The sequence below is a fragment of the Ursus americanus genome, chromosome 19, assembly GCF_024610735.1.
Source record: "Ursus americanus isolate L20-20 chromosome 19, mUrsAme1.1.p, whole genome shotgun sequence".
Taxonomy (NCBI): domain Eukaryota; kingdom Metazoa; phylum Chordata; class Mammalia; order Carnivora; family Ursidae; genus Ursus; species Ursus americanus.
Window position 1 is genome coordinate 34,316,317 of NC_142145.1, and position 22,640 is coordinate 34,338,956.

Consider the following 22,640-nt stretch of genomic DNA (forward strand, 5'->3'; position numbering starts at 1 on the left):
CAAGATGTATACATTTCACTACCGATAAATTTTATCTTTCAGTAAAGTAGGCCTAAGAAGGTGTGTCCCAGACAGAACTAGGAGGGGTCAGCTGTCTGCAAGGATGCCCAGGCTCTTAGGGAAAATGGTCCCCCACCCCTGTTGGGTGCTCTGAGGGGGCTGCAGGCAGGACGCATGTGATCTGATAAAGGAATTCGTGTTGAAGTGTTAGAGGTTGACTCCAGGGATAAAGTGATTTTGCATTTTAAAAGTGAATTCTGAGGACAGCAGTGCTTGCCTCAAAGAGAAGATTCTAATGGTGGGATTGAAGACCCCTTGGCAGGCAGCGGGTAGGGGCCTCCCAGTGCCCTCACCACAAGTCACACCTCACAGTGAACACAATGGGCCAGGGGTGGGGGTGCGTGTTTATAATCATCCCCCCTTCCAGCTGCCTCTCCAGTGGCCTCCCCTCCCCCACTGTCCAGGCTTTGATTTCCCCTGCTTCCTTCTTATCTCACCCTGGCCGTTGAGACTGCCCTGACTGACTTCTGGTCCAGGTCAGAGCTTTTACAGAGTCTGATTTCAGTCTGATGTGTTTCTCATCTTGCCCCGTGGGTGCGCGGGAAAAGACTGGAAGGGGGGACTCTGCTCCCAGATTTGGTCCTCAGTTGCCTGTGGGGTGACGCTGGACGGTGCGTGGGTGGGGCCAGAGCCATGGGCAGTCCCCTGGGTGGGGCATTGGTGTAACCAGAGCAGTTAGGGAGGGCTTCAAGGGAGGGGTGTCACCCAGGGAGGGCGCATGAAGATCAGCAAGGGGGAGGGAGGCAGCATGAAACTAGGTTGCCCATAAATTCCAGTATGCCAGGACAGGTCTGGAGTTGCCAATTGTCCTGGATAAATTATTAATAGTGCTCCCTTTCAACTTCCCAAGGGTCCCAGTTTGGACAATAAATTATATGATACCCAACACGTTAAAAACAAGCAAAACAGATGACTAAATGACAAAGCCAAGAGATAGGTATGCCCGAGGACGTGCCAAGTGGCCATAATGAGGGGTCTTGTAGGAGACGGAAAAGGAAAGGAGACTGCAGGGAGGGAAGTGACGGGCCTGGAGCATCCCGAGCATCCAGAAGAGGGCTTCAGAGCTCCTGCAAGGGCTCCTCCCCAAGCAAGTGGGACAGGGCGATGTCGCACTCCCGCATTTCCGGGAGAAGGCGAAGACCCAGGAGTGACACATTGGGCACAGGCTGTGCAGCTCCTTGGTAATGAGCCAGGCTAGAACCCGGGCCCTGACCCCTGGCCTGGCTCTTCCCCCAGACCCCAGCATCAGCAGGGGCCCACGCCGGGGACGGCCAGTAGAGGTGGGGTGCAGACTGTGAACAGGCCAGATTCCACCCCTTACTAACTCTGCAGCTGTGGGTGAGCTTCTTAATGTGTGTTTATGTGCCTCAGTTTCCTCATCGGTAAAACAAGCATAAAAATGCCATTCTTGATGACTGGTACGTGGCAGGAACTCCAAAAATAGACACAGCCCTTTCTTGGAGCGTGCTCCGGGTCCTCTCTGCGTGGGCAGTTTCCGGCCCATGCCAACGTGTGTAACTTCACCACAGCCCGGCCTGGGGCCGCGGGCACGCAACTCGGACAGTGCCCCGCACTACCCCCCGGAGCGCGGCTCGTTCAACTTCTCAACCACTCCATCCCAAACTGGATTCAAGCTCCTTGTTACAAAGTTGTAACAGCATGACCTCCTTGAGGAAAATGGGGGAGGAAAGCAGGCCCTTTGCAGCCTTCCTCAGTCAGCGCCACGAGCGCCAAGATGGGGGTGGGCTGAGGCGGCATCCTGGAGGGCCCCCAGGGGCCGGCGGTTTCAAGCAGCACTCCTGCGGGAAGGTGCAGCCCGACCCGAGGAAACTCCTCCCGCTGGCTTTGAATCGGAGCCCCGGAGACAGAAAGATGACCGCTGTTCACCCACACGGCCCAGAAAGGCGGACGCTGACGGGGCTGGGGCGGAGGCCTTCCTGCCTGAGCCTCCCCCGTGGCGCCTGCGCGGGAAGCACACTGTAAACTGACGTCTAAGAGGAACAGAGGTTACCTTCTGCATTTTACCGTCTCCAGCGAAGACACTGGCCTTCAGGGTGGGAAAAAGAGAGTTAGCATCCAAACAAGGCAGAGAGAGCCGACCTAGCCCCAAACTGTAAGCCATGACCCTGGGAGGGCATAAGGAACTGGCAGATGGGCTCTTAGGGCTGCTAGGGGTCAACTTTGAGGCATTGTAAAGCCTGGAAATGAATGAAGGCCCAAGTTTTTAAAAGGTCAAGATACTGGATTCCAAAAATTGGCAGCTTGTCAATCTTGAAGACAACTTTTGGCAAACTTCTAGAATATATTCATCAAACTGGGAGATCAAGAGCCCTTGATGGAGAGTGATGATGACTTAGGAACCACTGTGGTTCACCAGAGTGAGCCAGGTCAGGGCCTGGGGGCCTGTTCTGATAGGTGGATGATGCAGGGCCTAACGTGGCATCATGTCACCTAGTGGGGGCGAATCGTGCCAGGGTAACTCACAGCTGAGTGGGCAAGGGAGGGAGGTCTTGGCAACGTCTGTGGGCTTTATCTTTGTGGCTTCTTCTTTTTTTTTTTTTTTAAGATTTTATTTATTTATTTGAGAGAGAAAGAGCAAGTGAGAGAGAGAGAGCACATAAGGAGGGGGGAGGGGCAGGCAGAGGGAGAAGCAGGCTCCTTGCTCAGCAGGGAACCTGACACAGGCTCTATCCCAGGACCCCGGGATCACAACCCAAGCTGAAGGCAGATGCTTAACCAACTGAGGCACCCAGGGCGCCCCTCTTTGTGGCTTCTTGTTGAACATTTTTATCAAGGACGTGGTGGGGAGGGGTATGTCATAGAAGCCGACTTTAAAATGTACTCATGACCCGTAGCTGGTCTGGAGGATGAGCTGCTGGGTAATACATTCAAAATCCGAAGATATCTGCCCCTGAAGACCTCATTCCAGAGGGAGGGTCATGTGAGCCCCCCGCCTGCCCCTCCCTCGCCCTTGCCACAGTGATAGTACAGCGATTCCAACAGCTTCGTTTCTGAAACCTCAGAACACACACCCCTTTTGGGATACAGAGTATTTGAACATTTTGGAAACTTCATAAAATTGTATATCTTGGTTGGTGGATTGGTTTCTGTGACCCTTCCCTCCTTGCCCCCACACATGCTTTACCTGGTAATGAGACAAGAATCCTCTGGGGTCCTGGGCCTCTTAGAGAATCTGCTGGAAGCTATGAACTCTTTCCCTAGGAGAAATACAGAAATGAAATGGTGTTGACCATTTCAGGGGGTCCACAGGTCCCCTCTGGACTGTCAGAGAACTTCTTAGGAAACCATGGATTTCCAACCATCAGCCCCTGCCAGGCAGGGGATCTGGCAGTCCCTGGCACCTCCTTCCTTCCTGGGGGACGAGGGGCAGTGATCACACAAAAGCCCTTGTGAGTTAAATAATGTCCCTTCAAATTTCATGTCCACCCAGAACCTGTGAATGGGACTTTATTTGGAAATAAGGTCTTTGCAGAGGGGGTCAAGTGAAGATGAGGTCATACTGGATGAGAGTGGGCCTTAAATCCATAAGACTGGGGCCCTGAGAAGAAGGAAGAAATTTGCACCCAGAGACAGAACCTACAGGGAGCATGCCATGTGACCGTGGGGGCAGAGACTGTAACGATGCAGCTGCAAGCTAAGGAAAGCCAAGAGCCGCCAGCAAATTCTAGAAGCTAGGAAGAAGCAAGGAAGGGTCTTGCCCTAGAGCCTTGAGAGCAATCACAGCCCTGCCAGCACCTCAATTTCTGATTTCTAGTCTCTGGAACTGGGAGACTGTAGATTTCTGTTGCTTCCAGTCTGAGTCCTCTGTTGTGGCAGCCCCAGGAAAGGAAAGCAGGGCCTGAGGGGAACAGGCAGAGAAGGACGCCCCCGGGGGCCTGTGGCTGGCCCCCCCCCTCCCCTCCCCACCTACTCCACGGGCTTCTGCCGGCCCTGACTGGCCACCTGAGCCACTGCCACCAGGCAGCCTTGGGGTGCTGCTGGGGAGAGGGTTACAGGTCATTGGAAGAGAAGTTAGAAATCCCAGCATATCCATCTTAATAAGTTTTACCACAGCTTGCTAGTCTAGACTAATGACTAATTTATTGTATAAAATACCAGCAGTATATTTTTTTATTTTGTTAATTAATTATCTCAGACAAAAGTGAAATTTATAAAAGTGTCCAGAAACAGTGTACCTTGTAAAATCACCTTGCAGCAGGAGATGAAATTATTACTAATAGGGGATCAAATTATTACTGTATTGACTTAGTTACTTTATGACTTTGTAATGGATTTCTTCATTATTTTCTCGGGATTGTGGCATTCATGATTGTATTAAAGTCTGTTAATCTATGCAAATATCATTAGGCACCACTAATAACCAGGCAACTTTCTTCCATTTCAGGGAATGTGCTAAGTACTTAGGCTATGTGGGTCACTTCCGGGCGGCAGGGAAGGAGCAGAGGCAGACAGCAGGCTGTTCTGGAAACCCTTTCCAAGCACAGCCCTGCCCAAGACAGAATGGGTGGGCACTTCTGCAGGGTGCTTTGGGAGTCTTAGAAGGTTTTCAAGCCATCACACATCTTCCCTGCTGTCCAGAGGGCCTGACTGGTCACCATGAACCGTCATTCCTTCCTTTGGACTAAGGCTTCGGAGGGCCTTGTTCAAATGCACTAACCTGGAAGGAAAACGCCATCAGCTCAGTACCCACCATTAGTTCTCTAGAACTGGCAAGGTATTCGAGGGGACGTAGGGCCTTGCTGTGCTGGGACAAGGGACTGGTCAGTTTTTGCAAAGGTTGGAAAGAGGGCTGTATCTAATATGGGTTCTGTCTGAGTAGAGCTGGACAAAATAGGTTGTTCTCAGGGATACCTATGGACCCTGGAGACTGGGAGGGACGTCTTTGATGTGGTGGGGTCAGGGGAAGTGGGTGACTAGCAGTCAATATGCCATGAGCTGCCCGTCATTCAGAGGGATTCTAAGTCCCCATGGCCTCATACACTGGGTCCTTAGGTCAGCCTGGTGCTGTAGGCCTCATTATTCTGTTGCCCAGGTGAGGTTAGGCTGAGCCCCCTGCCCCATTCACGACTGATGGGAACCAAACCTAGGCCCCTCGCCAATAAGGCCAAGCAGAGTTCCCATCTTACCTTTGTTAAAGGTAGACCTAGATCACACCGAGGTGGGGGGCCAGGCTCCCCTCCCAACTCTGAATGTTCTCAGACTAAACCTGCTCCTTAATATGCAGGTTACTGATATCGTCGGTTCCAACAGCATTTCTTGAGCTCGTGCTATGGGGCAGGCACTACGCTAGGCGCTCCCAGTAGCAGAACACAGAAACTCCTTGCCCAGCATCTGCTGAGAGGCTGACTCACGCTTTTAACTCGAAACGGATGCAGGACTCAGTCCTTCTCACTCCTTTCGGCTGCATCAGAGGCTGAAGTTGAGAAGCCAGCGCAGAGAATAGCAGCCACTGGGCCCAGGTTGCAGTTTCAGGGCACTCGGTGCTAAACTCAGGGTTCCTAACTGCAGATCTGGGGTGTGTCCTGCTGCCCCCCCACCATGATCGTCCCCTCGGGGTGGGTGACTCTGGTCTCACAGGTAACATGGCACCAGGCCTAGGGTTGGGCTATGGCGGGGCACGATCTGCTCCTCGAGCTCCCGCTGTCTTCCTTGGATCAGCACGCCCAGACTTTTCAAGGTTAAGAGCCATTTTTAACATCAAAAATTCATCAGCACCCCCCTTGACAGATGTTTTACTTTGAGTATCCATTGTTTGAGAGAATGCAAAATGGCAATAAGCTACCTTGAATTCAGCAGTGCTTTTAAATGAATTGGTACTTTTAACATCGCAACAGCATCTATGTGCATTTGAAAAATAGTCACATCTACCTAGCAGTGAAGTATTTCTGACGCAGTCAGCAGACAAAGCTCGAGGTGCCTGGGACCCCAAGGTCGGATGGCACCTCTGTCCTTGGCTATCTGGCTGCTGTGTGCTGGGAGGAGAGAGAGGGGCATGTGGTGGGGGCACTCCCTATGGCCACCAGTGGGGGACCCAGGCTGAGAGCTCTTGTCGCCCCCTCTCCTCCTCCTGTTCCTCTGGCTTCAGCCTCCTCTTCCTTGCTCCAAGCATCGGGGAAGTGGGGGCCTTCTGCTGTAGTCCACACTTCCCCCTGCCCACACACCTGGCCCCACCTTTTGTCCTATTAGGATTACGGACCAGCCTCCAGCCCTTCTCCCAGGCACAAGCTGTCCTCCCTAGCCCCACCCTCCTTCTCCCGCATCTTCTTCTCCATTCTTAGGCACTGTGGGCCTCCATGCTTATCTGGTCCCTCTGATCAGAGAGGATGTTTTCTGGCAAAATCAGTCATGTTGAGGTGACAGAAGCCCCCACATTTCGAAGGCTACTGAGTCCAAAGGCCTAGAACTCAAAGGATGTAATGCTAAGACCTAGGGCAGGCAAGCAGAGTTATATTCTATTTTGCGCACCAGAGAAGGCTTGGCACAGCTGTTGGAGACATCAGGCGCCAATCCCGCCTACGCCACTTACTGCCCAGGAGAGCCTGAGCCTGTCACTTGGCCTCTGGGAGCCTCAGGTAGCTGATCTGTCAGATGGGGATATAACCTTGTTATCATGAAGCCTTGGTACTGAGAAGGAGGCAGAATATGTGGAAATGTCCAGTGGGCATGGAAGGGCGGCTAGCACCATCACCCGCAGGAGAGTCTGACTGCGGTAGAGCGGAGAGGACTGGTAGGCAGCTGGGGGCTCGCCCTCCTCCTTCCCTCCCAGACACGCCTGCTTTGTGCGAAAGAGGTCCCACATGCTTGTCACCGCTGGCTGACCCCCGCAAGACCTGTTGGTTCCAGGCTGTGTCTTGCTTTTCAAAACAGGATTCTCTAGCTCCTTACAGACAGGCCCTTGTGCTGAATAGAACCCTACGTTCTCTGCTCTGTGCACCCATGTCAGGTTTCCTTCCTCATCCCCACCCCTTCCCACCCTTTTCTTCCCGGAGAAGCTGGTCAGGGTGGCCTGGCCTCTGGTGTCCTGCTCTACCCTTCCACAGCGGGGTCATTCAGGCCCCAATCCAGAAGCACTTTGACCCAAGGTCAGGTCTACTCCCGTACCTCCTGACACAGTCCCTTGAATAGAGTTTGTTGACCAACCACAGGCATGACTGATGAATACGAAAAGGGGCCCAGAGCTGGCCAGCGGGTTTCTGAAGCATGGAATGTCCCCTTTCTGCCATTCTGCGACTTACTTGATCTGCCAACCTGAAGGCCTCAGGAGGCCCCGTGAGTGACGAGAGCAGGCACCTCTGTCATTAGCAGTGTCAGCTACACTCGACGGTGACCATGCTCCCGCCCTTCAGAATAGTTTTTTCTCCTGACGAAATGGACACTCCCCTCCCCACCTCGTTAGTCATTAGAAATAATAATGTCTTGCAAATTTGCAGCCTTTCCAGTTCCCAGAGCCACGTGTTCTCCTGAGCTTCCGTGAGCCTCACAACCGTCCAGTCTGGTGAGCAGGTCAGGGAGCGATAGGGCAGGGTAGCTGAGAGGTGCGGAGCCAGATCACAGGGTTTCAAATACTGGCCATGCTGTTGACGAGCTCGGGGACCATTAGCAAGTTGCCTAACTGCCCTGTGCCTCAGTCTCCTCACCTGTACATCGGGATGACAGTGGTATACCCACCTCACGAAATTAAAGTGCTCCCAAGCAGGCCTTGGCCCTTGGCTGAGTTAGCTGTCCCGTCCTCTCGGAGGCGTGGTACCTGACAGAAGGACTGAATGGATAAGCCTATGCCTGTGCCATACGGGCCGACACCTGCCACACTCCAAAACCCAACCTGCTCTGTGGGGTTGGAGGGCGTGACCTTGGCCTCTGGGGTGCCTGCACCTATGGGGGAGAGGGACAGGCCTGCCCCCAGGAAGGGAGGTCCTTACTAGGTACAGCGGGGGCTCAGGAAGTGCCCCCAGCCTGCAGGCTCAGGGAAACATCAAAGAGAAGCTTCTGGTGGCCGCAGGAAATGAGCCCCACTGCAACCTACATACACAACAAACCCATCAGAGAAGGCGGAGGTGCAGGAACCTGAGCTGAAAGAGAAAGTTGGTTCAAGATCGGTCTTGAGCAGAACCGGGTTCCTTGATCTTCTGCGGGCTGACACCCTCACAGATGTGGGTGGCCACGACTAGTTTTCTGACCTTTGGCATTTAGACCCCATTATCTGAAGCCCTCAGAAACACTGCGGCCACCCATCCATCCACATTTACCGATTGCTATTTAAGTACCATTGATCATAAATCTGCTTTCAGCAATCATTTTTCTCTCATCTGTGCATCTATCTATCATCCAACATTTAATCTGGGTATCTAGCATCTATTAATCATGTCTGCCATCCATCCATCTCTGTGTCTCTCTGCAGTCCATTATCAGTCAGGAGTTAATTCAGTGTGTACTTAAGCATGGGCCCGCTGAGTTCCATGGAGAAGGGGGCTGGAGGACAGCAGTGACTCCAGGAGGACTAAGGTGGCTGGAACAAAGATGGACAGGAAGGAAGCCTGAGGGCTGATGGAAGAGGCTGGGACCCTCCTCTCAGAGCAGGGCTGGCCCAGCCTTAGCTGTCAGGGCAGAGAAGATGGGAGCCACATTCCCCCCAGCACCAGCAAGCACAGAACTGTCTGGAAGGCTGAGCTCCTGCAGGCAGGCCTAGGGCCAGACAGGTGGTGCCTGAGGGGAGATGGCCAGGAGCAGCCTGGAGAAGAACTGTCACAGCTCTTCCCAGCCCCAGTTGCATGTTGGTATTACCCAAGTCGCTTTCAAAAAAACCAAAAACCAAAGCCAACATACTGATGCCTGGGCTCCAGACTAGTCCCTGTCTCAGAAGCAGACGTCCGTATTTTTGAAAGCCTCCAGGTGATTTTCCAGCAGTCAGAGCCAAGAACCAGCAACCTCTAAGATCCAGGACCCTGGCTGTTATTCTGGAAAGGGTGTACCAAGGAAGGAGGGGCAGGCTCTGCTTTTCTAGGGAAAGGCTTGGGCTCTGGGCAGGGTTGGGCTCTTTGGTGGCGCCTGTGAGACAACTTTCTTCTGAGCTGCCTCGAGACTCCTGCCGGGGTGTTCAGGAAGCGTCAGCCCCACATTGGGTGGTGCTGGAGGAGGGTGGGTCGGGAGGCCTCTGATGATCCCTTCCAGGCTCACCAGAAGTCCTCGTCACAGTGTCCAGGGTGGGGACTGGGCTTGACAGGTGTGGTGTCTGGACTCAAGGATGACAACTGCTGTATTAGACTAGAAAGGTTGACCCCACGGTGCTTGCCCCTCCCCAGGAAGACCGGCAGTGGGCTGTGAGAAGTTGGGGTGCCACTCTCCTCCCTTGTCCCACAAGAAGCAAAGCCCCACTCTCAATGTGAAAACTGGGCCATGGGTCAGAGGAGCAGAGGGGTTTCGCCCCATTCCCCTGTTGTGCAGGAGGCGTGGAGGAGGGGGGTGGACCCAGGACCACCCACTCTCTCTGTAAGGCTGTAGGAAGTTGGGCCACAGCTGGAGGATGAGGGGAGCTTGTGGCTGGGGTTCGGGTTGGTCTGCGGCCGGGTGGTCTGTATCCCTCGGGCACAGCTGCGCACCTCTACCACGCACTGAACGAGCCCCGAGCCAGAGTGAATAGAGATAAGTGGCCCTAAGTGGGTCTTTTACTTCTTCCCCGGTACCTGCGGCCACCTTGACTAGCGTCTCCATCCTGTCAGTGAGCTGTTCTTAAGAGCAATCCTTGGTCTCTCCTCGTCTTGTGCCCCAGGATACTTGGCCGCCCTCCCCCCACCTGTGCCCTGCAGAAGCCGCCTCTTTTTGCCAGAATAACGCCTTGCTTTGTCTGTCTCCTTGAGAGCTGAGGACAAACTGGCCATAATTTATGCTCCCACATGATATAAAGGGAAAAAGGCCCCATTATGCTATAAATTATCCTGTGATGGGTGAAATGCTGCAGAGTGCACCAGACGCCGGTGGAAACCCCATTAGACAACAGGGTTTGGCTGCCGAGAAGTCCCCACAGAACCCCAGGCCGTCTGCCGTGCGCCGTGTGCCTGGTAAGGATAATGTGGCAGATCAAATGTATCATCAGTTACCTGGAGAGATGGCCACGCGCCGCTGCCCCAGAGAAAGGTGACTTCTCCAAAGAGCCACTTCGTGTCCCGGGCTCCTCCTGGAAAGCCTGGTGCAGACTCAGTGTGGGTCGAGGGTCAGAGAGCCAGAGAGGGTGGCAGCAAGGGGTGTGGTGGTGGCCCCCAGACCCCTCCCCTGTATTGAACCTCCTGGGCTCAGTTCCTGCCCAATTCAGGGCCCCCGTGCCTGCCCATTGCCTCTAAGAGTGTAAGAGACAAGTGTGCAGGGGCCATTCATGGCCCCCAGGGTGGTGACAGTCCCTGAGTTCTAGTCCTATCTCCTGAAACGTGCAGCAAGCCCTCGAGGGCACAGAGCCACAGCTGTGCTCTGGGGAGCCACCAGGGGGCTGGAGGGGCACGGACCCCCCAAGAGTGGATTCTGCCAACAGGTCCCATGTCCTGTGTGGGGAGGCAAGAGGACCCTGTGGCCTAGACCTCAGGAAGGGGAAGGCCTGAGGACTCATCAGGAAAGAGCTCACTTCCTTATCACCCAGGGAAGTTTAAGACAGCTGGGCTTTGGGCAGAGGGGTGAGTGAGCCTGGGGAGGGCCTGTGAGGCCTAAAGAGAGGTCCTGAGACATCAGAAATCAAGGGGAGCCTGCTGTCTTGTTGCTGAGCTGCAGGTTATGGGTGCCCTGCCTAGTTCCCCTTCCGGGCTCTGAACTGAAGCTCTGGACGTGGAGAAGCAATGGATCATTAGGCCTTTGCCAGCTCTCTGTGTGCACACAGAAGGGTGGTGAGAAAGGAGAGGAGTGAGATGTCCAGGTAATGCTGTCCTCCACCAGAAGGAAGGGGACCGGAGAGCTCTGCTCAGAACACGGAGTGTGGTCTCTGCTTCACTGATGACCGAATGTGTATTCTTGGGAAAGATACTCAGCTCTTCTGGGCCTCAGTGGCTTCATCTGCACGGTAGGAATAATCAAATACCCATGATACCTGTAAAGTGCTTCTCTCACTGCCTGGGTGCGAGTGTTCGATAAATGAGAACCATGATGATTTTTACTATTGTTGCTGTTTTAACCACCTCCTGGAGTAAGCGAGTCGGTCTGGGATGGGAGCTGGTCTGATCGGTGCTGCTGGGGGACGGTGGACGTGCTGTGATGTGGGAGCTGGGTCCACAGGCTCTGGTCATGAAGGGGCGATGTGGGGGCTGTATAGGCTAGTGCTACGAATTGGGGGAGCTAGGCCAAGCCTGGGGAGCACGTGGTCGGCAGTAAGAATGGGCGCAGGTGAGGAGCCTAGACCCAGACTGTGAGACCCGGGCTAGTGTGCAGGAGCCAGAGGTGAGGGACCAGGCCCTGGGCCTTGAGGGAGGTGTTCAGACTGTGGTGGGTGCGAGACTAGGAAGGAGCACGTGCACATGCACTGCTCCTCCCTTACACCACATGCCCTGCTCCTCCCTTACACCACATGCCCTTGAACACCTGCTTCTGCACCTGCTGTTCCCTGACCTGGGCTGTCTGCCACTAGCGATTTCTACCCGGCAGACCCCGCCCGTGAATCTTCAGGGCCCAGCTCAAGCCTCTGAGACCCCTGTCCACACTCTGCCCTCATGGCCACCCCCCAGCTCCAGGCTCTGCGCCTGCGCTCACCTCCAGGGCCCCTGGTTTCCTGGAGGTCAGTGCCTCATCCCCAGCACCTGCCCCCATGCCAGCCCCATCGGAGTTCCGATCCCAAGGCTCACTGAGCAAATGGGTTCATTTATTCATGTCAACAAATATTTAGCGAGCATCCACTATATGCCAGGTGCTTCAGACATTGGGTGCTCAGCAATGAACGAAATGGACTCACATCCCTGCCTCTATGGAAGGGAGGCTGGAGATACATAAGTGAGTAAAACAATGTGATACATGTTATGAAAAAAATAAAGGGAAGAAGACAGGGGTGTGAAAGTTGTGATGCAAAATAGCACGGTCGGAAAAGTTCAATGAGGGGGTGACACTGGATGGAAGGCCTGCAGGAGGTGAAGGCCCTGAAGATGTCTAGAACATGATCTCTCCGTCAGGAGGAGGGGCAGGACGCACAAAGGCCCCGGGGCAGAGGGGCACAGGGAGTGTTCCTGAGACAGCAAGGAGGCCCAGGTGTCTGGAGCAGAGTAGGAGGGATTCGGGAGAAATGGAGTGTGGGGCGCCTCTATAGTCCCTTACAGACCTCTAGAATGTTGGGCTTGTTCTCAGTGAGACGGGAGCCAGTGCGAGGTTTGAGCTGGAAAGAGATGGCCTCTGCCTTGGATTTGAACTGACCCCTCTGGGTGCTGTGTGGAGAGCAGAGAGCAGGGGCCTGGGTGGGTGTCAGGAGACAGCGAGGAGGTGACCCACACGACTAGGCTCGGCTCAGGCCAGATCCTGAAGCACGGGAGGCAGGCTGGCTGAAGGAATGCGAGTGAGGGGACTGGAAGCAGTTCTGTGGTCTCCTGCCTCCCCCCACCCCCAACATCAAACAGTGCCTGTCAGGAGGGAGCTGGCGGATCAAGGCTGGCACCGCCTCCCCCGGAGGCCAGAGCTGGCTGAGGGTCCTCATTTGCATCCCCGGTGGAGAGGGAGCCCCCGTCCCAGCCCCAGCCCAACAGCCTTTGATCTGGTTTGATGTCTCCCTCAGCCTTCTTCCCAGGCAGACAGGCTTTTATCCTTGGAGGGGGAGACAGCCCCCGCCCAGCTGCCTCCCTGGCTCTGGCTCTGGCTCTGATACAGTGTGTGCTGTGGGGACCAAGGAGGGCATGACTTTAACACTCACTCTTCACTTTGTGCTGAGAACCCACCTAGGCCTGGCTAGCGACCCCATGTCCCAGGTGAAGGGACTGGCTCTCCAGACGGTGGCTGACCCCATCACAGGGCTGCAGAGGGATCCAGCCCCGGCTCCTAACCCTGGGGGTGGATGGATGCTGTGAACAGCCCCCACCAACTTAAGGAGGGACAATTGTTGGGATCGCATGATGAGAGGAGCCCCCTGCCCTGTCAACACCCCCCACCCCACTTGGAAGGCAGGTTTGAGGCTGCATGCTGCTTTCCTGGGGGAAGGAAAGGGGCTCTCCTAGGGCTGACAAATAAGAGACAGGGGAGATCTTGGGACTTGCAATCTTGAAAATAGCACAGATTATGATTCAGATGATTGGTTTGAGACCTGCTGGTCCCTTAGGAGCCAGAGGTGCCTAGTGGGTCTGGATGAGCAGGACTGGTGGAAATGGCACGTGGTGGGGCTCAGCGTAACTTTGGGAGAAATGCCTCATTTGGAATCAATCCAGGTAGCCCTCCTGGAGGAGGCTGGGAAACCTCTTAGTGGACCCCCAAACACTGCCATTTGGTCAAGGTGGTGCAAAGGGAAGCCTGGCTTCTCAGGCTGGGCTGGGCAAGCATGACTTTGTTCATTTTGCAGTATGTGGGAGTCCTCTCCACATCCCTGGGGATGAGGGTGGGGGTGGGCATCCTCACTTCACCAGTTGGCACCCCTATGGGTGGGTAGCAGTAAGGGCTGTAACTGGCGCAAAGAGTGCATTTACTGAGCATTCACTATGTGCCAGGCTCGGGGCGAAAACCCTGTGTATTCAGCTCATTTAACTTCTAACAGCCTGACCCGGTGGGCACAGCAGCTATTCTTTCCCTCTTACAGATGAGGAAACTGGGCCCAGGGAGGTACATGACTTGCCTAAGTTTGGTTTGACGAACAGCTTCAGTTAATGCCTAGAAGATATCCGCCCCCCCCCAGCTCCAATTGAGGTCGAGTCCTCGGGCCTCTCGTGTCCCTTCACTGAAGGTCCTCCTTGATCTGCAGTGAAGTTAGGGAACAGGAGTAAGCCTTTTCCTCCTTGGACTCACTGCCTGTGGGCCGTGAGCACTGAGATCATCTCCAGGAAGAGTAGATGGTTCTGGAATCCAGGAGGCACCCTGGGAAGTCCCCTGGTCCCAAAGTAAACAGCCTGAGAGATGCCTGAGCACCCTGTATGGGCCAGTCCTCAGGACTCCAGGTTCTGCCAGGAGCTGAGGCAGGCACGTGGGGCACCCCGGGCTCCCGGCTCCGGCCCCAGCCAGACCACCTTGGGGTCCAAAGCCTCCAGAGCAGGAAGGAAGACCTCTGGCTCAGTGATTGTGAATGTCTGGCATTTTTTCCTCACTCCCCAAACTGCTGACCCAAAGGAAAGTGGCTTTTGCCAGCCTGGCCCTGTATCCCCCCCACTAATTCCTCTGCCCTTCCCACCAGCCACAGACCTCAAAGCCACTTATTCCCCACCCTGGCCCCTGGCCCTGGGCTTCTCCCAGCTCCCGTCCCCCCACAAACCCTCCCTCAGCAGCCGGAGGGAAGAGAACAGTAAAAGTCTACTGTGGCAATAAAAGGCATTAACCATCTGAACACTCGCCCATAGCGCCGTCTCTCCTTAAGCAGGAAATATTGTTTAATGCCGATGGTAATGAGCGAATCGAATTTTGGAAATTAAACCGGAATTTGAGCATTAGCGCTAGGGCGCTGGTATTTGGCAAGTCAAGGGGCGCTGCTGCCACCACCTCCGCCCCACTCAGGGGCCCACTCCCCCTGCAGAGCCCTGGAGATGTTCCCTGCACGTCTGCCCTCCCCCCCACCCCCAGGCACCACTCTGAGATATCCTAAATTGGGGCCTGTCCTAAACCTACTTTTGCTCTCGGCTTCTGTGTTTCCCGGCCCACCTTTTAAGATGCAAATCCTTCCAGCCAGAGCCCCATTCTGCCCTGATGCCCAGGGTGAAGGAGTGCAGGAGTCTTTGTCGCTTAGGGAGGGACTGGAAAGAGACTCTGGCAACCAGATGCCACTGCCTTTTCATAAGCACCTACCCACCTATCTCTCTGGCTCCTGGGGTGGCACCCAGAGCTTCTTAGAGGTTGGGAAACTGAAGTTTAATTAGACTGACGTTCTGGGAAAATAAAAAAGACTCGTGAGGCCAGAGGAACGGGAGAGGTGTGTGCTGGTGGAGGGGATCCGGCAGGAGGCCCCCGGAAACAAGCAAAATCGAACCAGAGCAGGTCCTCCCATTACAAGTCCAGTTGGCACGCAGGGACCTCTCAGAGTGGGTGACAAGAGCAGCCCAAGGGGTCCCTCCCACCTCTCAGACTTTGCTCAAATTCTGTGGTAGGCCTGGAGCACCCCCCCCCACCTGTCCTCTGGACAGCATAACTGCAGGCCCCCCTCCTCCTGGAAGCCTTCAGCACATAAACACTCCCTACCTCCCCTGTTGGCCCCTCTGGTGTGCAGTTCAGAGCCATTTCCTGGCTGTCCTCTCGCACAGCAGGTGCTCAATAAATGCTTTCTGAAGGAGCCTCCAGCGGTGGACCCAGGAGGGAGGGCAGGTGCTGTGACCCAGGCCCTACTCGAAGTGGCCGTGAACCCCCTTCACTTGACACAGGACTGGGTACTTTTTTCATGCATTATTTGGGGGGTGGTGTAGACTCTGCCAGTCCCTGCAGTGGCGGGAGGACACAGGGCACAGAGAACAGAATCGCCCTCTCTGGGTGCAGGCAGGGCCGAGGAATAGTGCCCACCTTCCGTTGCTTGGCCCTTCTGGGGTGTCGCACTCCCGCTCCCCAGAACCGCAGGTGCTCCCCACCCCCGCAGACACGGGCACTCACTTTTGAAAAGTGCAGGGAGGCAGGAGCAAGGGGCTATGGGATCCGGAAGTCAAGAGACCCCAAGAGGCTGCGGTTACCCATTTTGGAGCGACCTCTCTGCTCCAGCTTCCTCATCTGCAAAGAGCTGGGACTGCAGGCACTCTCCGGGGCCCTCTCCAGCTCCGCCACTCTGTGGCCTTGTTCCCTGGGGGGACGGCACACTAGTTCTGGGGCCCACAGTGCGCAGCCCCCGCGGGCTTTGCCTTGTTTGGCAGCGGCCTGCTGTAGATGGGCGGTCTCCCCATCAGGGGTGCACGCAGGGCTCCAGTGAGCGGATTCACCTCTCTCGTTACTTTTGCAGGAGCAGTGCTTGGAGCCGCGTCTGGCACAGACAAAGTGCTGGAAAACAGTTGAATGACTGAGGAGCATGCTCCCTTGCTCTCTCTGTCCCTTGACAGGGGGAGCCCATGTGAATACTCGAGGGTTGGGGAGGTTTGGGACTGGATTCCACCCTGGGAGTCAGAAAATGAGCATATTGCAACCCCCTACCCTAAGCTGGGCTCTGCTGAGGGGAGAATACTGGGTTCTAGTCACTAGCCTCCCCTTGTTCACATATTTGGGCCCCATGACTTCCCACCCAGGGGCATTTTCAGCACCCCCCCCCCGGCTCTGAGGTCTCTCCTGGCCTCCTCACCTCCCTGAAGGAGCAGCAACACCCCCATATCCCAAGCGTGGGAGGCAATGGACTTAAGGCCCAGGGCTTACAGGGGAGAGTGAGGACATCACCCAGGGACCCTGCATCACCTCGGACAGGCAGCTGTGCTCAGGGACTGCTCGGCCTGTCCCAGGAGTTAGGGGTCTGTGTGGATGTTAGAGAGGGCGGGAACAGGCTGGGGAAACTGAGTCATCCTCTGAGACGCTCACTAGATTGGCATCAGATCCAAGACACCAGCAAATGGTACCATTGGTCATCTGAGACCATCTGGGGACAGTGCCGTGGGAAAGTAGCCAGAGGGGGAGGAGGTCACAGGGGGTGGGGTGACAGGGGAGGTTGTCCATCTCGGCTGGTCAGTCACAGCCTGAGTCTGGTCCCCCCAGAGATGACCTCTCCCCATCTAGGACACACAGCAGGGGGTGGCCCTCCTGACCAAATCAGGGTAGGGCAAAAGAAGGGGGGGTGGCACTCTATTTCCTCTTCCTCCTGGATAGAGAACCCCGAGTAGTGGCCCTTGCTGTTGTTACTGCTCACCAGGTCCTGTCCCTGTAGAATCCCTTGGAAGCCTAGCATCTACCACCTGAGGCAGGACTGACTATTCCCATTTTGAAGACCTAAAGACCCAGGTGGGAAGCAGTTATGCAGCTGCAAAGCAAGGGAGCTGGGGTTTAGCCCTAGGGCCTGGGCCCGCAAGAGAGTCCCCCTTGGACTCAGAGCCCTTCCAGCCTCTGGTCTGAAAGAGAACCCTTAGAATCACACCAAAGCCCAGTGGAAATGAAAAGGGGAAACGGGGTGCATTTGAGGATCCTGGAAACCACCAACATCTGAGTGGGTGTGGGGTCACCCGAGAATCCCTGGGGGAGTAAGAATGGAGCATTTTTCTTTAGTTCCTTGCGGTCTTCCAGAAAAGCAAGACTAGCTGCAGTTGCCCTGGGGAGATCTGGGTGGTCGGGGAGAGGAGCCTGGCCCCTACACGTTTGGAAAGTGCTCCAGAAGGAATGGCTCTGGTCTAGACCGAAGAGCTGTAAGGAAGGCAAGATTTCAGGGGAGAGGAAGAAAAAACTAGGGGGAAAAAAAACTGGCAAAAGGAAAGTGGCTTGGTAGAAAGGCACGTGTGGATGAATTTTAATGTAATCAGAAGGCTGTCATAATGATAATAAAGGAATGCATTCAGACGTCAGGAGAGAGGAGAAGGCGTGGGGCTGCGGTCCCAGCATTTAAATCAGGCTCAGGTGGAGGAGGGGCCTACTCTTCCCTCCCTCTTTCCTTTCCGGGGTGGAGATGGAATTTCTAAGCAAGAGGGCCAGGGATTAGCTGGAGGCAGGGGGTTTCACTTCATTGTCTTTCCGGAAATCCCATTTAATCGGAGTCTTTAAAAGGTGCTGGGGGCAAGAGGGAGCCCTAGGCCGGCCCGGAGCGCAGAGTTGTAATGGCTCAGGACTCCTCTGAAGGCCTGAAAAGCTCTGTCCACTTCCTGCAAAATGCTGCTGCTGCCCCGGGGGGCTCAGCAGAAGCCCCTGAACATCTCTCCTCTCTCTCTGCCCTCTCCTCTGCCCATCTCGCTCTGTCTGTTTCTTCTTCTTCTTTTTAAGATTGTATTTATTTATTTGAGAGAGAGAGAGAGTGAGCATGAGCGGGGAAGGGGCAGAGGGAGAGAGAGAAGACACCCCCTGAGCAGGGAGCCTGAGATTATGACCTGAGCCAAAGGCAGACACTCAACCAACCAAGCCACTCCAGCGCCCCTCTTTGTCTGTTTCTGATTCTTTTCCCTCCATTTCTGCCATGTTCCTTCGCCTTCTGCCCCTAACCCCATCTCCCCCCATCCCTCCTCATTTTCACCGCTCCTCCCTCCCTCCCTCTCTCTCTCCTTCCTTCCTCTTGGTTTCCCAGCCCAGAGTTTGGAGTCTCAGAGCCCTGAAGATGGGGCCGGGGTGTGCCTGGTCCTGGAATGGCCCCAGAAGCCAAGTCAAGCAGCCCAGTCAGGGGCAGGTTGCAGGGCTGGGGCTCCAGGCCCCAGAGCTTTGGCTGAAGTCCACTACTGGTGAAGGCCAGTGCCGGTGGTCCCCAGCCCAGAACTGGTAACAGGAGCTGGCAATGATGCCCTGTGGGGCATGGAAGGCTCTGGGACCCAGGGCCATGCCGTCATTGAGAAGGTGCCGGGTGCTGAGTGCTCTGGGCTAAGGGCTACTAGCAGGGCAGAGGTCAGGGCTTCCTGAAGAGGAGGACTCAGGGGTGGCCTGTACAGCTGTTGAGGTTGTGGAATAGACGGGAGGTTCAGTGGGGTGGAGTCTGGAGCCCATGACCAAGAAAGAATTCTTGAGACGTCTTTGGTGCAAAATGGTGGTTTATTGAAGCACGGGCGACAGGCCCCGTGGGCAGAAAGAGCTGCTGCCCCGGGTTGTGAGGAGTGGCTGATTATACACCATGGGGTTGGAGGAGGGGAGGTAAAAGGGAGGTTGAGAAAATACTTCCATATGTTAAAGAAGATCCACAGGAAACCGGAGGCCTTGCCATTGTCAAGTTAAGGTTGTTTTTCCCTCTAGCAAAGCGTTAACATTAAGATGGTTGGGAACTCCCTGGAGGCTGCAGCTTATAAGGACGTTTAATTGTATCTACATTCCCTTCTGGAAGCTAGGTTATTGATAGAAATACTTCGTTCTTGTAAATCGCTAAGGGATTTGTAAACTGAGGGAGACTCTGGTCTCTATAGGTTGACTATTTCTTTGTCCTTTAGGGCAGTGCCTGAAGAGTGTCACATACATTCCATGGAGGGGTGTCAGTCTCTGCTTTGTCCTCAGCTTGCCTTCTGTTCCCTCATCACAGCAGTGCAGGGACCTGTTGGTTTCCTCTGCTCTGCTCCAGACCCGAGGACAGCCCCTCAGCTCTATGTGAACTCCCCTGGCAGTGGGGGCTGGGAGGGGGGGGTCTCTCTGGGGCCGGAGGTGCCAACCAGCCTGAGCACACACGGACATGGTCCCAGAATGCTCTCACCTTTGGAGGAACCAGGAACTCAAGGCCATTGGCAAGGTGGGGGTGTGCATGTCTGCAGCCTTGGCTGTGTGTGCCTGTGTTTGTCAGTCATTGAGAGTCCACAAACATGGAAGTGAGCACCTGCGGAGTGCTGCTACCGCAGGGATTCCGCCCGCCACTACAGCTGCATAACAGTTTGGCCCCAAACTGAGTGGTGTAAAACAACCATTTGTTACGCTCATGGGCCCTGCTGGCTAGGAATTCAGACAGGGCCCAGCACGGGAGGCCTATCTCTGCTCCAGGATATCTGGGCCTCAGCTGGAAGACTCAAAGGCGGGGGTCTGGAATCATCTGCAGACCCATTCACGCCAGGTCTGGTGGTCGATGTGGGCTGTCAGCTGGGGGCCTGGGTTCCTCTCCATGGGGACAGCCGTTCCAGCTAGTTGTAACTTCAACACGGCAGGGGGGCTGGCTTCCACAGAGAAAGTAGGCTCAAAGACAGGCAAGTAGAAGCCGATCCCTTTTATGACCCAGCTTAGGAATCAGCAGGCATCACTTCTGCCTCCTCTATTGGGTAGAGCAGTCACAGCCCCGCCCAGATTCAAGGGGAGGGAGCACAGACCCCACCTTAGTGGGAGGAGTTCAGGGCAGATGCAGTAACCTTGTGGGATGGGAAATCTGGCCGCCACAAGTGGGGCTGCAGAACCACACAGTCCAGCAGGATCCCTGTTCCCCTCAGCACAAGGCCAGGCCAAGTGGTGTCAACAAACCACTTGGGACTCAACACATGGGTAGAGGGAGGCTGGTGAGGGAGTCCAGACTTCAGGAACAGGGCCCCCAAAAGTGCCCAGGGCTAAATTTGGAAGCATGAAATAGGAAGGGCCAGACCAAGGAAGGGACACCAGATGGAGGTAAAAAACAATGTGAGATAGAAAGAAGGTGTGACCCTGGGAATGGTACAGGCCCTTCATCCATCCACTCCATAATTCCCTGCTGAGGGCCCACTGTGTGCCAGATATGCTGTTCCAGCCAACGCCTGGTCTCTTCCTTCAGCAAGGACGTGAGGTGGGGGCAGGAAGTTAGAAACCAGAGACACAGGCAAGGCAGTAAATGATTGTCCTTTGAAATCTGGGCCATGAGAGGGAGGAGCTGAAACAGAATAAAAGAGAGCAGGAAGGAGGGACGTTGATGAGGAAGCAATATTTGAACTGAGACCTAGAAGAAGAGAAGAATTCAGTCTTGTGATATGGGAGGTACTTTGAGCAGCAGGAACAGCCTGTGCAAAGGCCCTGTGGCAGACTTGCCTGTTGTGAGTTAATTTTGGCATCTGTGGGTGAAGGTGGCTCAAGAAGATAGCGTGTGTCTAAGAGGATGGAGGAAGGGAATGCAGGGCTGTCCAAACAACCCATGTGCCACCCGTGGGCCATCTGTGTGCCATAGGTGAGCCGCCAGACCAGTGGCCTTGCTCCCTCTGGGTGGGAGGGGGCACAGTCGCTGCCATCCACCTCCCTTGACCCAATCCCTCCTTCCTCACCTCCTCTTCTGGCTATGCTCTCCCTCTTCCCCAAACCCCTCACCCTGTGACCGGTCCTGCTCTAGCTACGCCCCAGCCCTCCCCCTCCGGCTATGAGCCCTCTCCCCCGCCCAGTTCTTCCCTACCCCCCCTACCCCCTTCCTCTTCGATCGTGCCCTCTTACCCCGGGCCAGCCCCGGGGCAGCCCGGCTCCCCTGGCCCGGGTAAGCATCTCCTAATTTTGTTCCAGAAGATAGAAAACTCTTCGTGGGCATGCTCAACAAGCAGCAGTCCGAGGACGATGTGCGACGCCTCTTTGAGGCCTTCGGGAACATTGAGGAGTGTACTATCCTGCGTGGGCCGGATGGCAACAGCAAGGGTGCGTGGGGGCGGGGCGGCGGAGCTGGCGGGTGAGGCCCCGGCCGGGCCCCTCACTGACCGCTGGGTCCTGGGCCGCCTCCCGCTGGCCGCGACCCGCGACCCGCGACCGGGTAGCCAGGGAAGCATGCTTGGAAGGGGCCAGGCGTTCCCGCCTGGGGATGAGGGAAGGCCGCTAGCCGAGTCCAGACAGGGGCAGGGAGACTTAAGGGGTCTTTTAATTCTCCCGCCGGTCCAGGTCTTTCTGTGTCTCTGTTTCTTGGTGTCTCTCTTTCTCAGTCTCTGTGGGTCACCCATTCTGCTTTCATCTGGGATGCGCCCTCTCCCCTCGGCCCCTCCCGTGCCCTGTGTTTCAGCCCTATAGTGCTTCTCTGGCCTTCCTGGGGGCCCGGCCCCGGCGCCGTGGCTCAGCCTCTCCCGTCCCCCCAGGGTGCGCCTTTGTGAAGTACTCCTCCCATGCCGAGGCGCAAGCCGCAATCAACGCCCTGCACGGCAGCCAGACTATGCCGGTGAGTGGGGCAGGCAGGGGTGGGCTGGGGGCGGCCCGGGGCCCGGGAGGGACGGAGAGCCCCGCAGGACCCCGCCTGCCCTTGCGCTCCTTGCACACCGTGTCCACCCGTGCCACCCGTGCGGCGCTCACAGCCTCTCCAAGAGGCAGGAAGGCATTATCAATATCCCCATTTCTCAGACGAGGACTCCGAGGCCCAGATTGTTAAGGAACGGGACTGCCCCTAGATAAAAACCGCCCGCGGTGGGGTTAAGATCCCAGATGCCTGGGAGAGTGCAAGCGTGGGAGCTAGCTTCGGTTAGCCCCACCCCGCGCCCCGTGCCCCCTGGAGAGGATCGGGTGGGTCCAGGCTGGGGGAAGGACAGCTGGGAGAGGAGACAGCCGGGGCAAGTGGGCCTCACGCTCAGTAATGGCTGCAGGGAGCCTCATCCAGTCTGGTGGTCAAGTTTGCCGACACTGACAAGGAGCGCACGATGCGGCGAATGCAGCAGATGGCTGGCCAGATGGGCATGTTCAACCCCATGGCCATCCCCTTCGGGGCCTACGGCGCCTATGCACAGGCAGTAAGTGGGGGCGCAGCCGGGCGGGGGGGGGGGCAGCTGTTCTCTAGCTCACTTTGCTCACAGCCCCAAACACCAAGGCCACCTAACTGTGCTGAGGGGAGCCCTGCTCCTGGCCCAGAATCTCCTGCTGCCCTGGGGCGTGAGGAGTGGTGAGGAATGAACCCAGGGAGTAGACACCAGAGGGGGTTAAGAGAAGGCTAGGCTGATGCAGGG

At 55.8% G+C, this 22,640-nt stretch overlaps 1 protein-coding gene across 3 annotated transcripts in view; it reads left to right on the forward strand.

Annotated features, from left to right (window-relative positions):
- The window catches only part of CELF4 (CUGBP Elav-like family member 4), a 292,693-nt gene that overhangs the window by 240,843 nt on the left and 29,210 nt on the right, over window positions 1–22,640 (forward strand). For all 3 annotated transcript variants that reach the window (XM_087869859.1, XM_087869858.1, XM_087869861.1), the window contains exons 4-6: window positions 21,229–21,357; window positions 21,786–21,865; window positions 22,284–22,427. In XM_087869859.1, the coding sequence (XP_087725985.1) occupies window positions 21,229–21,357; window positions 21,786–21,865; window positions 22,284–22,427 (353 nt within the window). The remainder of the gene's footprint in view (window positions 1–21,228; window positions 21,358–21,785; window positions 21,866–22,283; window positions 22,428–22,640) is intronic.